The sequence below is a fragment of the Cucurbita pepo genome, chromosome LG03 (genome assembly GCF_002806865.2).
Source record: "Cucurbita pepo subsp. pepo cultivar mu-cu-16 chromosome LG03, ASM280686v2, whole genome shotgun sequence".
In the NCBI taxonomy this organism is placed as follows: Eukaryota; Viridiplantae; Streptophyta; class Magnoliopsida; order Cucurbitales; family Cucurbitaceae; genus Cucurbita; species Cucurbita pepo.
The window spans coordinates 12,464,157-12,477,988 of record NC_036640.1 but is presented as its reverse complement, the minus strand read 5'-3'; the positions used below and the strand labels follow the sequence as shown (position 1 = coordinate 12,477,988).

Sequence of the window (13,832 nt, the reverse complement as noted above, 5' to 3'; positions counted from 1 at the left end):
AAAAAAAAAAAAAAAACTAAAAATAGCTTGAAAGAAACACTCACCTCTCGATATCGGCGTAACAGTCCTGCTTCTTTTGCCTGGTTTCAGCATCCTGAATAATTGACACGGTTCAGTATAATCGAGTGAGGACAAAGACAAATACGAGCGGAGAAGACGAACGAAACTTACAGTGACCGGACGGCGAGATTTGGCAAGAACCGTATGGGTAGATAGCAATGAGAAAACGAACCCTAGAATCAACAAGAGTCTCACTGTGTTGAACGGATTTGGATTTCTCTGAGAATTGTTGATTTCCATCTCTGTTTGGATCAAATTCGGATGCCCTCCAATTGATTCCCTCTCTAGCTCACTCCGATTTCAGAACTATGAAGCCACAGATTTCAAGAGTGCCTTCGTAGAAACCGCTTAAGCGCGCACGCTTATATACAGTTTCAGTTGCTCAGTTATTAGTTATTAGTCCAAGACTTCTAATGTCATCTCATCTTAAATAAAATTTCATAACCAGACCTGTTTGTCACCAAAGCTATCAGAGTCATGCCTTAAACTTAACCATAACAATAGAATTTTCAAATATCAAACAAAGAATTGTGAGCCTTTAAGGTGCAGTCAAAAGTGACTAAAGTGTCGAATAAATGGTGTACTTTGTTCGAGGGCTCTAGAGAAACGAGTCGAGCCTCAATTAAGAAGAGGTCCTTCAGACTTATAGTATACTTTGTTCGAAAGGAGGATTGTTGAAGATTATTGGAAGTGAGTCCCACATTGGTTAATTTATAAAAAATGTCGGAATCTTTCCTTAGAAAATGCTTTTTAAAATCGTGACATTGACGAGTAATGAGTAAAACGAACAATATTTGCTTGGTGTGCCAATTAGGACATTATGTTAGGAATCACGACACTCCACAATGATATGATATTGTCCATGACTCTTTTGGCTTCTCCAAAAGTCCTCATACTGTTATTTTATTTATAAACTTATGATAATTCTCTAAATTAGCCCACGTGTGATTAATTACACGTGGTACTCACTTCTAACCATCCTCGACACACTGGCTAAATGAGTGAATTCTCTAAAATAATTAAAATTTATTTACTAATTATATTAAAATTATCAATATAACTATGATTTTAACAATAAAAATCAATGCAGCTAAAAATAAATTATTTAATAAAACCGCCACCATCCAATATTTATTGGAAGTGGTCGTTTATATATCTCACGTGACTTGTTATATTGCCACGTGGTTAGGTTACTTTGTGATGGGCTTATTTAATGGGCCCAGTCAATGATCTGGGCCACTCAATCCTGCTATGGCCCATGTCTCATGTCTTATTGGATTCCAATTTCCAAGGAACATTTTTAGTCTTTAAAACTCGGTTTTTAAAATTTTATTTTCATTATAATATTTATTGCATTTTCAAAAATATTTAAATAGTTATTATTATTTTTTATTTTATGCCTAATAACTTATTAATTTTTTTTAAAATTTATAGACATATTAAATACTTATAAATTAAAAAATTTAATAATGAAAACATAAAATATGGAAATTTAGAAATTAAACGATTGATAATTATATATTTAATATATGTTTTATTTTTAAAATTTGAATAATTTAAAATAAAATTAATATTTGACTAATATATATGTAATATTCATTATTCTATAATTGTATAGAAGAAAATTGACATTTGCCACATTTAATTATTTATTTATTTATGATTATTTTATAAAAGTCCGTGGATTTGGAAATGACTATTTGACACATTTATTTATTTATTTATATTTTTTTTATGGTATAAATATCGACGAGGAAATGTTCATAAAGAAGAACAAATTAATTATTTAATTATTTTTTTAATCATCTTCTTCCCGCAATTACCCGGCTGAGCGCTGTTTCATAGATGGCCAGAAGACTTTTGATTTGGACTTTCACTTCCGATTATCGATTAATTATAATTTTTCGTTCCATTTTTCTCTATAATATTCGAGAAATTTCGAAGGAATTGAAGTTCGTTTTCCTCAAGAAACTCGTCAATCATTTGACTTCCACAACTTTCTTCTTCCGCCATTTCTACTGTTTTTGGCGCTTAAGCAGCTCGATTTGGCATTGTTTTTTTGTTCTCGCACCTGCAAAAGAATTGGAGCACGAGATCGCTACTGTTTTATTTGACAACATTGGGTACTTCCTTAACTGTTCATTTTACTGTTAATTAATGTATTTTTGTTCGATTTTTTTTTNTTTAAATTTGATGTTTCTCGATAGCCTGGGATTTTCTCTTGGAAGCCGAATTCCAGGATTCGAATCAGCACCTTTGTGAAAATACAATATGATTTGTTTGTTTTTGTCGCGGTTTTGTGTTTTACTTAACGTGAAGATGGATCTGATATGGACTTTGTTTATGGATATACAATTTCTCTGGTTTGGACTGATAAAATGAGATAAGTACATATGAATTTGATTGGCCTTCTGATCTTTTGATATCCGGTTGCTGAGTTGAATCAGGCATTTGAGTTCTTCTTTAGAATTGTTAAAAGTTCAACCGTTGTTTGTTCTTTCCAATCCCAGCCTGTAACTGTTATTGGTTTGTTTATCCCTCTTGTTTACTGTTTTTCATTGACCTGTGGTCAACATTATGAGTATTTCGTTTCTCATATGGTTAATGATTCATCAAAATGCCCAGAATTTTGTTTTACTATTGAACATTCTCCACTAGTATTTCATTAAATTCTTTTGGACTTCATTTCTTCATGAGAAGGGGTTTAAGATGGTGAGGAATAATTAGTGAAGTGTCATTCCAACCCTTTTCAATTGGGGACTAGGAACCTGTCTTCTTTTGTGCTCTAGACTTTTGGTTTTTCCCCATCTTTTAGAATTAGGTGTTCCCCCTTTCACATATGCTCTATAATTTTGATATGACATCTGTGAGATCTCACATCGGGTGGAGAGGGGAATGAAACATTCTTTCTAAGGGTGTGGAAACCTCTCCTTAGCAGACGTATTTTAAAAACCTTGAGGGAAAGCCCAAAAGGGAAATGCCAAAGAGGACAATATCTGCTAGCGGTGAGCTTGAGCCGTTACAAATGGTATCAGAGTCAGACACCAGGCGGTGTGCCAGCGAGAACGTTGGGCCCCGAAGGGAGGTGGATTGTGAGATTCCATATTGGTTGGAGAGGAGAACAAAACATTCTTTATAAAGATGTGGAAACCTCTCTCTAGCAGACGTGTTTTAAAAACCTTGAGGGGAAGCCTGAAAGGGAAAACCCGAAGAAGACAATACCTGCTAGCGGTGGGCTTGGGTTATTACAACATTGCAATAATTTGAGTGGAAGTACACGCTTCTTCTGAACTGTCTAGCATGCAAGAGCTACATTTTTTTAGTGAAAATATGTCTGTATATATATATATATATATATATATATATATATATGTATTTTTCAGTTGTTTTAATGTGTTGTAGTATTTCACTGTCCATCATTCTGAATTGACGGACATACCCTACATTTGATGCATGGTAATCATCATCTTATGAACAAAAGTTGTATGAATAAAGCGTGGAATGTTTCCATCTACGGTGAATGGACATCAAATGATGTAGAGTGCAAGATTCTATCGTGATGGACAATGTTAGTGCTGATGCAATCAGAAGTTGCCGAAGTGAAGAACTTGAGTTTCCAAGCTGATGTCGACTACTCATAGCTCTTTGCAGGGGCATAATGATAATGGGGTTCACACTGCAAGATCCCATCTAAAAAAAGGTGACAACTCGAACTACTTTCATGGTAGGATTGCATTTTTTTTCTCTCTAAAATCAATGCAGGTTGCTTAAAGTCGGCACTGAAAATAATAGTGTGGTTTAGTTCTGGATAGGTTTTTTCTTGTTATTTTTAGTTGTCTTGACCTAGTCTCAACTGATAATTTAAGGAGGAGCAAACAGGGAAGTTAGTTTGGTTAATGGCTGAAATAGCAGCTGCATTGTGTATATCGTTATCATCATCCTCCACTAAGTTCTAAACTAACACAATTATTTGTGTAGGCACCTTTGAAGGATCTCTTGCTTCAAATGATCTGAGAAGAGTTGTGAATGTCAATAGTCATCAAGACCAAGAAGCTATGGTATGGCCTTCTATGTACAATTTGCTCAGGTCTTAATTTTAAGCTGTCTGCAACATCTAAGAGTTCTTGAAGTTGTACATAGGAACTGTCGTCAAGGGTAAGAGCACAGGAAGGGGAGATCCAGCTTCTTCGTCAACAAATTTCAGTTGCTTGTTTGAAGGTATAAATTGCTTAGATGACTTTAGGTTCATGTGATATTGATGGTTCACTTATTTCAAACATCTGTTATACCTTACACAACAAGTCTCTGTGGTGAAAGGAATTACGACTGTTGAATGAGAAATATGCACTGGAGAGGAAATTTTCAGATATAAGAATGGTTTGTCTTTGTTCTTGGATATGGTTGTGTGGGCTACTGTTTTCAGCTTTTTCCTAATCAAGTGGTTTCTTTGCGGTATGATTCGGATAACACAATTTTTTTTCTCATTTTGTAACAGGCAGTTGATGAGAAGCAAACTGAAGCTATTAATTCTGCCTTCAATGAGTTGGGATACAGAAAAGGGGATCTGGAAGTGAACTTAAAATTGACTAATGAATTGAAGGTATGTTTTTAGTTTCTTTCCCATGTCATTTCCATCTATTACCTTGTATGGAACTTGTCTGCGTACTTTAATCAATCTCTCCAATCTGATAGGCTGTATATTTTTGGGCGCATGATGGTAAAATGAAACCCTTAATAAGTAATAATTCATTGACCAAAAAGAGGAAGATATAAAAGTATCAACCCAAAGAAGAAAAAAGAAAAAGCTTCTAGTTCATATTCATCAGACAGGGGAGCAATGAAAAAGAAAAAAAAAAAGAAAAAAAAGAAGAAGCTCTTTTGGTCCCTAAAGTTTGGTTTGGTATCATTTAGGTGCTAGAGGGTTGGTTTGACAGCATTTAGGTTCATTTTTTTTTTTTTTTTTTTTTTTTTTTTTTTTTTTTTTTTTTTTTTTTTTTTTTTTTTTTTTTTTCCTAATTTTAATTATTAAATAAAAAAACTTTTTAATATCTTTCTCCCTCCCTCCTCCTAATATTCTCCCCCTCATGGTTGCCATCACCATCAGTTGCCCTTCGCTGCCATTGTCTGTTGTCGACCATTGCTATTGTCTGCTTCTCCTTCTTTCTTCTTCTTTTCTTTTCCGTTCCCCCTCCTTTCTCAACTTTCTTTTAGGCGGACAATGGTGGTGGTCAACAATGACAAACGGTGGTAGCGAATGGTGACTTATGGCGATGACAGCTATGAGAAGGAGAAGGTTTGGAGGAGGGATGGAGAAAGAAAAGAAGAAGAAGATGAGGAAGAAGAGGGAGAAAAAGACTAGAAGTATTAAATTTTTTATATAATATAACTTTAATAATTAAAAATTAGAAAAAATATTTTTATTAAAAATATCGGTTAGTAACTCATGGAAAAACTGACAAACAAAAAATGCTACTAAATCCAATCGGGTTAAATTGTTGAGTTTGAAAACTAAGGGACCTAAATACCACTAAACTCAAGCCTCTTGGACTAAGTATATTTTTTCAAAAAATAAAGTAAAAATAGGTTGTTAGTATCTTATATCCGCTTATGGTAACAATCTTGAGTGGTTTCATTCTCAATAGGCTGTGGATGATGAGAGATATCACTACACGTCATCATTGCTTGGGCTTTTGGGAGAGTACGGTATTTGGCCCCATGTCATGAATGCCTCTGTTATAACTAACAGTGTGAAGGTAAATTCTCTGCATATAAAGCTTGAGACTAATTCTGACTTCTGCAATTCATCTATCTTGCTAATAGCCTTATTCCAAACGGATTCCTTGAAATAAATTTGTTTGAAATCTTGAAGCGGAATGCATGAAATTCATGTGCTCACTCAGTGGCGTTAATCTGTCTTTGGACCTAATTAAAGAATGCTCCCAAGTCAAAATTAGTTTATTCTGTGAGTGTGTGTTTGATGGCAGAGGAGTAGTGTGTAATGTGTACTCACTGGCCAATTCGATCGATTAGTTTGTGTAAATATTGCAACATCTTTTATACTCGTAGGTAGTTGTGGGCATTTTGTGGGTTTTTTTTTTTGTATGTACTTGTAAAATCTGTTTCTTATAAAACAAAAGATTAGAAGAATAGTTTTTTTTTTGTAATACTTTCTTCCTTCTCTTTCATTTTGCGTCACCTCTTATTTTTCCTCAAATTTTTGTAGCTTCTTCATGATCAGTTGCAGTGGAAGATCAGAACTTCTTATGTAAGCTTGCTAATATTAAAATTTGTTGCTTTTCCTTCAGTTATAAGTTGCCCAACCAAGATAGTAAAACGTTTGCTGTATATGATTGCAACTTCATCTACTAGCATTCATTTTGTTATTGCTTCATTTATTTATTCTCCATAAAATGTTGAAATCTTTTCTCTACAATGTTATAATGGCAATTTTGTGTCAAATGGATTGAGAAACAACAGAATATTTAATGATGGGAGAAAATGTTGATAGTACAAAATTTCACTGCTCTTCCATTAAAAAAAAAAAAAAAAAAAAANTTTTGAGGGTTTTTTATTTATTATTATTTTTATTTATGAAATAACATGAAAAATTTTAAACTATCATCCAATTACATTAACGTTTTACTGGACTGCCTTCTTGTTAAGCCAGACATTCAACTTTCTTAAAGCCAGAAATGCAATTTTGTTAAATTTATAAATGTATAAATGTTTTTTTTCACTAAGATTTTAGCTTGGAAAAATGTATAAATGTTTTTCGGACCAATTTTCTTAAAGCCAGAAATGCAATTTTGTCAACAGCTCTACTTTTCGTCCTCCATTTTTTTTTTTTTCTTTTTAGCAATGTCATTGTCTCTCAATAACTGTCAGTTGAAACTAATAAATTACTGTAATAAAAGTTGTGCTTCTTTTCATCACAGGAAAAAATTGGAGAACAATCATCGCTTGCTGATAATCATTTGAAGAGGGGGTTTAATCCATACCAAAAAAGAGAGAGTACTGATTTTAAGTTCGTTGAAAGTGGATATCAATATCAAAAGAGAGAGATTACTGATATGGGGACTTCAAAATACCAACTTCATCCGAAAGCTGAGGTAGGGTTACTCTTTACTTCCTTGGCTACTATGTTTTCCTTTTGCTTTTACAAACATCCCACTCATTTAGTTCTCATCCCTGTTGCATGCAGCATTTGAGAACAACTGAAGATGTGTTTACATCTAGGATACAAAATAACATTCCAGGATCAGCAGACTTTAGTCTAAGACCTAATATGTACCAACCTGTCAGCAACGACAATTCTCCAGACCCTTTCTTCAATAATGGCAGGTATGACATTCTAAATTCTGGTGTGGATGCCTTGAGTTAGACTAACACTAGCGGTACACAATCAACCCAATCCAACTCTGAGTTGGGTTTTATTTTATGGATTCACCTTAAATTAGTTTTGTTGAATGAAACCATTTGGACTTATTGTTAACTAAAAAAATATTTTTTTTTTACTAAGAATAAAATTATGTATGTATATTATTTTAATTTCATTGAACGAATATTTTTGGAGATTGGCATTTTATGTTTTTTTTACAACAAAGGTATTAGTTAATAACCAAAATAATCCGAACCGAACCCAACTCAATTATTTTATGATTGGGTTGGATTGGGTTCATAATCCGCTAATAGTTCTTTGAGTTGAAGGAATATAAATCCCAAACAATTAGGTTTGGTCAAGGCATTTCAACCTTCCTAGCCTATCCATGGACACTCATGCAACTATGCAACTGACAACCAATCATAAATTTAGTGTCTTAAGATTAAGTCGAAAGTGCACCTAGGGAACTCGAGCAACATATCTTAAAGTGAGCATCATAATGGTATGACAATCACTTGGCCAGCTAACGTGAAATATAGTGCCTCTCGGCTCCATGCCAAAACACTCATTGTTATGGTCACTCTTTTAATGTACACCAAATGTTTTTGAATTTATGCCAAACAATTTTCACATGGAACAACCATAAGCCTGCCTATAAGACCTGAAGAGTTTTCTTGAACTCATTTTGTTTTTTCTTCTTTATTTTATTTTATTTTTTTCCTCGCCCATTTTCATTGAACCGTTCATTTTATTTATCCTAGATTTGGAGTATCCTTTTTTTTTTTTAACTACGCAGCCATGTTTGTTTGATTTCAACTGAAAACCTGTTGTTACAAAACTATATTACCTTTCAGTTTGAATTTAGTTGTTAGCATAAAAATATGATGCAATGTACAAACACCTTTATAAAAAAGTTGTGATTCCTGCACTACCTTATGGACGTCCTCTTTTATCTCTCAACTATAAAAACATATTATCTTAGGGAGATGCCTGGTGCTTTTACCCCTCCAGTTGATGATGATGCTGTAGACTTGCAATTTTATACAACTGATGAGAGATATAACCACCCTGTAATGGTTGGTGAGTTCTCCATTTCTCTTAGAAGGTGATCAATGCACGACACATTAATCAGTACTTAGACATGAATACTCACATGAAGTTTTAATTAGAGGGACCTAGCATCGAGAATTTTCAAATAGTTGGCGAGGCCACACCAGGGAGCAAACTTCTTGCATGCGGATATCCTACTCGAGGGACTTCTCTCTGTATATTTCAGGTGACATGCTCTGCTATCATTTAAATAAAGGTCAACATATATTTTAGAATACATATGGAATGTTCATGAATCAATGATATGAATTTGTGTCAGTGGATTTGGCATCTTGAGGATGGCACAAGGCAGTATGTTGAAGGTAATGGAAATGAGTTCAGCTTTGCAGGATTCATCTGACGACATTTTTACGTTTATTTCTTCTTTTTTTTCCCTTTTTCTTTTTGGATAGGAAGAAAACTTTATTATTGAACTGAAAAATATTCAACATAATATGAGTAGGGTAAGACACACAAAATAAATGAAAAACAATGATAAAAGATAGCTCCAGCTACCTTGTAAAAAGAATTTAGAACTCAAGGATATAATTTTAGAACCTATAGAACAGATAATGTTTGAGTAGGTTGTATCTACCACGTAAAAACTGAACAAATAAAATTTTCATATTCTAATAATTAAGCATATGATTTGACTTTATTGTAAACTGAAAAATATCTTCTTGTTCTTATCATCTGAAGTCCTGAAACACAGTTGAATCACATAGTTCCAGAACAGCACTCTAGTTGTTCTGTCCTTTTTATTGACACTCTTTGTTACTAGTTACTTCTAGAAAAATTACTGATCTTTGAATGGTATTTTTGATTTAGGAGCTACAAATCCAGAATATGTTGTTGGAGCTGATGATGTTGATAAACTACTTGCTGTTGAGTGCATACCAATGGATGAAAATGGCCATCAGGTTTTCTACCAAGAAAACTTCGAATTGTGAAGAAATTTTATTTTTACATGCTATTAATATTTGAAATTAAGAAAGGCCATCCAGTTTTCTTCTAGGATCGTGCATTTATTTTTGACTTCTTATCTTATCGTATTTAACTTGAAGTAGTTCTCTTTCAAGTTTCCTCCTTTCCTGATCCCTATCACTTTTTCTGTGAAAACCTTTGTGATTTATTATGATTTGACAGTCTTCCTGTTCTTTACTCTAAATTCTTTTCCAATCATCAGGGGGAGCTGGTAAAGCTTTTTGCTAATGATCAGCACAAAATAAAATGTGGTAAGTTGATTAAAATTTTAAAAACATCAATCTAAGTTGTGACCCTGTATGTATATACTTGAGGTTGCTAAATTAATTGCTTCCCTGGACTGTAGTGCTTGCTTATTTTAGCAAAATCATGCTTAATGAGATGTTTGCTATGTGGTTGCCTCGAGTCTGAATTGAATTTTACAACAGTGTGTTTATCTGTACCTCCGAGAGGAGAATGTGATGGAAGGTTGGAACAAGTTCTTCGTGGGCCGAAAGATCATTACTTAAAGATAAATATATACATTTTTCTTAAAAGCCTTGCCTTTGGCTAACAACAAATGTTTGAACTATCACGTTATCTTGTATAAATTATTTTGATTCGTTGGTTGGTTAATGTTGTTCTATTTCAGCTATTTTTATTGTGCATCCCGAGCTTTCTAATTAGTTATGTTATAGATCCGGACATGCAACTGGAGATTGACACGTATCTTTCGAAGGGTCAAGCCACGTTTACTGTTCTTTTACTGGTAGGTTTATCTGATATAAGTAAATCTTCTAGAAAATCTCATTCCTTGTTGGGGTTGTACTTATTTCTTAGCCCTATACTGAGTGAGTCAAATCTAACTTCAAATTTGTCATTTTGTCAGATTGAGCCCTGAACTAAAACTCATTGTGAAATTAATAGCATCCATTTTCTGGTTTCCATTTTCTAGAAGATTTGTAACTAGTTGTTGACATTCTAGTGGTTTTATGAGTTAGTTTTTCTTTTTCGTTTATTTTGCATAGTCCTTTTCTAGTTACATTGTATGCTTTTTGATAGATTTGGACATATTGATGTTGAATGTAAATGCTTCTTTTACCTACTTGATTTTGTGCCTTCTTTTTTTTTTTTTTTTTTTTTTTTTTTTNTTTTTGTGACTTGAGAAGTGTTTTTTTAGTTAAGTTTGTGTGGGTATCTTTTTTTTTTTTGGACGATTTTCTAACTTGGTTGTGAAGAAATATTAATATTGACACTTGTTCAAGATTAGGATTTAATATTCCATTTTTCCTGCAAATCTTTGAAAAGTATTCACCTAGCATCTAAAGTTTTGGTCTAAGATGTTAGCGATCAGCTAACTTCGTATTATAATGCAAGCTTTTAGGAATATGATGTTTGGTGAATTCAACACTTGAAAAGAAAGCATTATGGGTACATATATACATTCTTGAGTTGTTTACCTATTATGCCTCTTCAGTTCAGTTGCTTACCCACTCTGCCACTTCAGTTTTAGAACAACATCCAAAAAAGTGAAATTTTTTTTATCTTTATAGGATTTATTTTCATTTGAACTGTAATTTTCTTTTATATGTATCTCCCATGTTGTCTTGAAAACATTTTCTAGCTTACTATTCAACCAGGTTTCAATTTTAATCTAGAGAGACCCGTAAAAGGTCATAACTCACAAACTGTGTTTTCATTTTTATTTGGATGAAAAAAAAATCTTAGCCAACGGAGGGAAGCTCCGCTCACGCACCAAAAAGATAAATAAAAGAAAATTCATAACCTGTAGATCAATCACCAATGATGTTATTTGTTATAGGGTCAGCCTCTTGGCTGGTAAGGAAGTAGAAAGAAATAAAACTTGACTATCAAATAGAATATAAAACACATGATACTATTAAAGATACGGCCTTCACTGACTTATATACTAAATATTTTGCATCTTGCTTTTCCCACAAATTTCATACAGATTGATTTGTCTGAAAATTGGGAGCCAGCATCTATTTCTTTGAGGAGATCTGGTTACCAAATTAAGATGGGAAATACAGAAGTGGTTGTCATTGCTGAGAAATATTCAAGGGAGTTATCGGTATGTTTTTATTAGTAGTCTATTCACTGATGATGGTGTCTACAAGTTTAAATTATTTTCAAATAAACCAAAGATTTGTTTTGTTTTTCTATTATATATTTGTGGATGCAGTTGAAAATTCCTCCTGGGATTTCTACACAATTTGTTTTGACATGTTCTGATGGATCATCTCTTCCTTTTAATGCTTATGATGTTAGGTAATGTTCCCATTCTACTTACAGATTCATTTGTATTTTGTGAAGTTTTCAGACTAACCATAAACCTTAGAATATCATATGACCTTCTTATTTCTTTAGCATTGTCTATAATCAACAAGAAGCATATTATACCCGCTCATGTCTTTAGTTTCAGAATAATATCTTATTTCTATTTTCTTTAATAGTTATTCAGTCTAGGATGCTGATTTTTCTTGTAGGATGCGGGATACACTTGTGTTGACCATGAGAATGTTCCAAAGCAAGGTATTCTCTCTTACCAAAATCTATTAGTTAAGGATCAATTTTTGGACACCATTAATGACGGTTAAGAAGTTATCATATTTAGATATATTTATTAATGTATATCGATGCAGACTTTGACTAGTATGCATCTCTTTTCTTTTCTTAAATAGTATTTTTTTTCTCTTCAAATCTGTGCCATTGATCCCGATTTGATTAACCTGCAAGAGATTTCACACACTTAATACTATCTCTGGAGGCCAAAGGCTCAAACCATGGAGCTTGGGTGATAATCCTGTCTAAAGCCTCCTCTCGTAGATGTTGGGAGGCTTCGTGTTCTTTCATGCGATTGTTTTCCGAAGAGTTNCAGGACCAACCAACTTATAAAAAGGTGTTAAACCCACGATTTTGGATAAAGAATAACTTTTGAGATTTTAAAAAACATCATCTTTGAGAACAACAAACTAAAGGAACAGGAGAAAACGTTTAAAGAAAATTGTCAAAACATGCTTTTATGAAGGTTTTGTTCTGTTGTAACATTCTCCTGAACAATATGCCTTTGTGCATGCATGGGTTTTAGGCAATTTATGTTGTTTTGTGAAGGGAGATGTTATTTTGTTCTGATAGTTACTTAAGATAATTCATGCCTTTTTGTTTCTCTTTTTTTCTTTTCTTGAGTTCAACATGTGTCGAGAGTATTTGCTTTAATTAGTTGAACTATACTCTGTCGTCCTGGCGCAATTTTTTTTTTCTTTTTTTTTTTGAGTACCAAAAAGGAAAAAAAGTGTGTTCATACACACATCATTATCCATATGGTTTGAGTTCTTTTACTAGATTCTACATATTCTTGAAGCAGGCAATGGATGATAGAAGGAAAGGAAAAGCATAGACCAGAGCCATTCAAGTATTGTGTCGATATTCATCATTCATTCATTATGCAAAGTAGATGTAATTGAAATTGTTTCATCATAGTCTGAACTAATAAATCAAATAAATCCTGAAGGTTCATTTTGTACCTCTTAACCTCTCATAGACACAAATGCATATATAGTCTCTTCCCTGTTAGTTTCTTCCTCATAATCATATTGAACTTTCTAGTAGATGAAGGCCTCAAATTTTATTTTGGTGTAATTGTAATTGGAAGGAATGAGAATAACAGTTACAATAGGACTGTTATTTACTGTACAAACATTATTTATAGGTACATGAAATGATGAAATGGCCCTTTTTTTTTTTTACTGTGGAAGAGGTATGTCTCTTGATAAGGAAAGCCACATTGCCTGTCTTTGTTTGTGCAATATCAATTATATAATTATGTCATTGGCCTCTTTGGTTCATTCCTTAAGTGAGTGGGGACAGAATGCATTCTTCACACATGAAAATGGCCTGTAAACTCGTCCCATTGCTAGATGGACTAACTAAAAGGAAATGTCACGCTCTGCATATCACGAGATTGGGGCCTTCTAATTGAAGGGTCATACTTCTCGACTTTATTATGATAAGGCGAAAGCACCCGTCACAAACATCTACTATAAGCTAAGTTGTTCCCCTTATAAATAGAGGAGATATAGAAAGTGTGCATTTTAAAATTTAACTCAAACCGTTGATTAACTTTTAGTGTTAGAATGCTCGTATTTACAAATAGAATGCTCATATTACATTTGTAAATGATTGTGTAGGGTAATCTCGGTTGAAAATATTCATTATAAAGATAATCTTGAAATAGGAAGAAAAAAGAGAGGAATAATTCTAATTGTCCTTGATAAATTAATTTATAAAGGATAAATAAGTAAATCAAATTAAAAAAAAA

The 13,832-nt window shown here is 33.2% G+C and overlaps 2 protein-coding genes across 7 annotated transcripts in view; one reads left to right on the top strand and one right to left on the bottom strand.

Annotated features, from left to right (window-relative positions):
• Positions 1-419, bottom strand: part of LOC111789973 — a 3,280-nt gene extending 2,861 nt beyond the window's left edge. Inside the window, exons 1-2 of the mRNA XM_023670716.1 lie at positions 172-419; positions 45-94 (exon numbers count right to left, since the gene is read on the bottom strand). Of these exons, the coding sequence (XP_023526484.1) occupies positions 45-94; positions 172-300 (179 nt within the window). The 5' untranslated portion in view covers positions 301-419. The remainder of the gene's footprint in view (positions 1-44; positions 95-171) is intronic.
• Positions 420-1,858: 1,439 nt separating this feature from the next.
• Positions 1,859-13,260, top strand: LOC111789703. 6 transcript variants are annotated; one of them, XM_023670364.1, is made up of 20 exons: positions 1,859-2,183; positions 3,702-3,760; positions 4,039-4,118; positions 4,201-4,278; positions 4,378-4,437; positions 4,556-4,660; positions 5,703-5,813; positions 6,284-6,325; positions 6,996-7,169; positions 7,262-7,401; positions 8,424-8,521; positions 8,611-8,717; positions 8,811-8,853; positions 9,359-9,450; positions 9,717-9,765; positions 10,192-10,262; positions 11,466-11,585; positions 11,697-11,782; positions 12,001-12,046; positions 12,879-13,260. In XM_023670364.1, exons 1-20 carry the CDS (start codon positions 1,906-1,908, stop codon positions 12,909-12,911), a joined length of 1,872 nt encoding a protein of 623 aa, XP_023526132.1. In that variant the 5' UTR covers positions 1,859-1,905; the 3' UTR covers positions 12,912-13,260. The 6 variants fall into 6 exon arrangements, with proteins under 6 accessions (XP_023526132.1, XP_023526131.1, XP_023526133.1 ...); XM_023670363.1 differs by having other exon boundaries at positions 12,876-13,260; XM_023670369.1 differs by having other exon boundaries at positions 2,054-2,183; positions 3,556-3,760; positions 12,876-13,260.
• Positions 13,261-13,832: the final 572 nt, after the last annotated feature.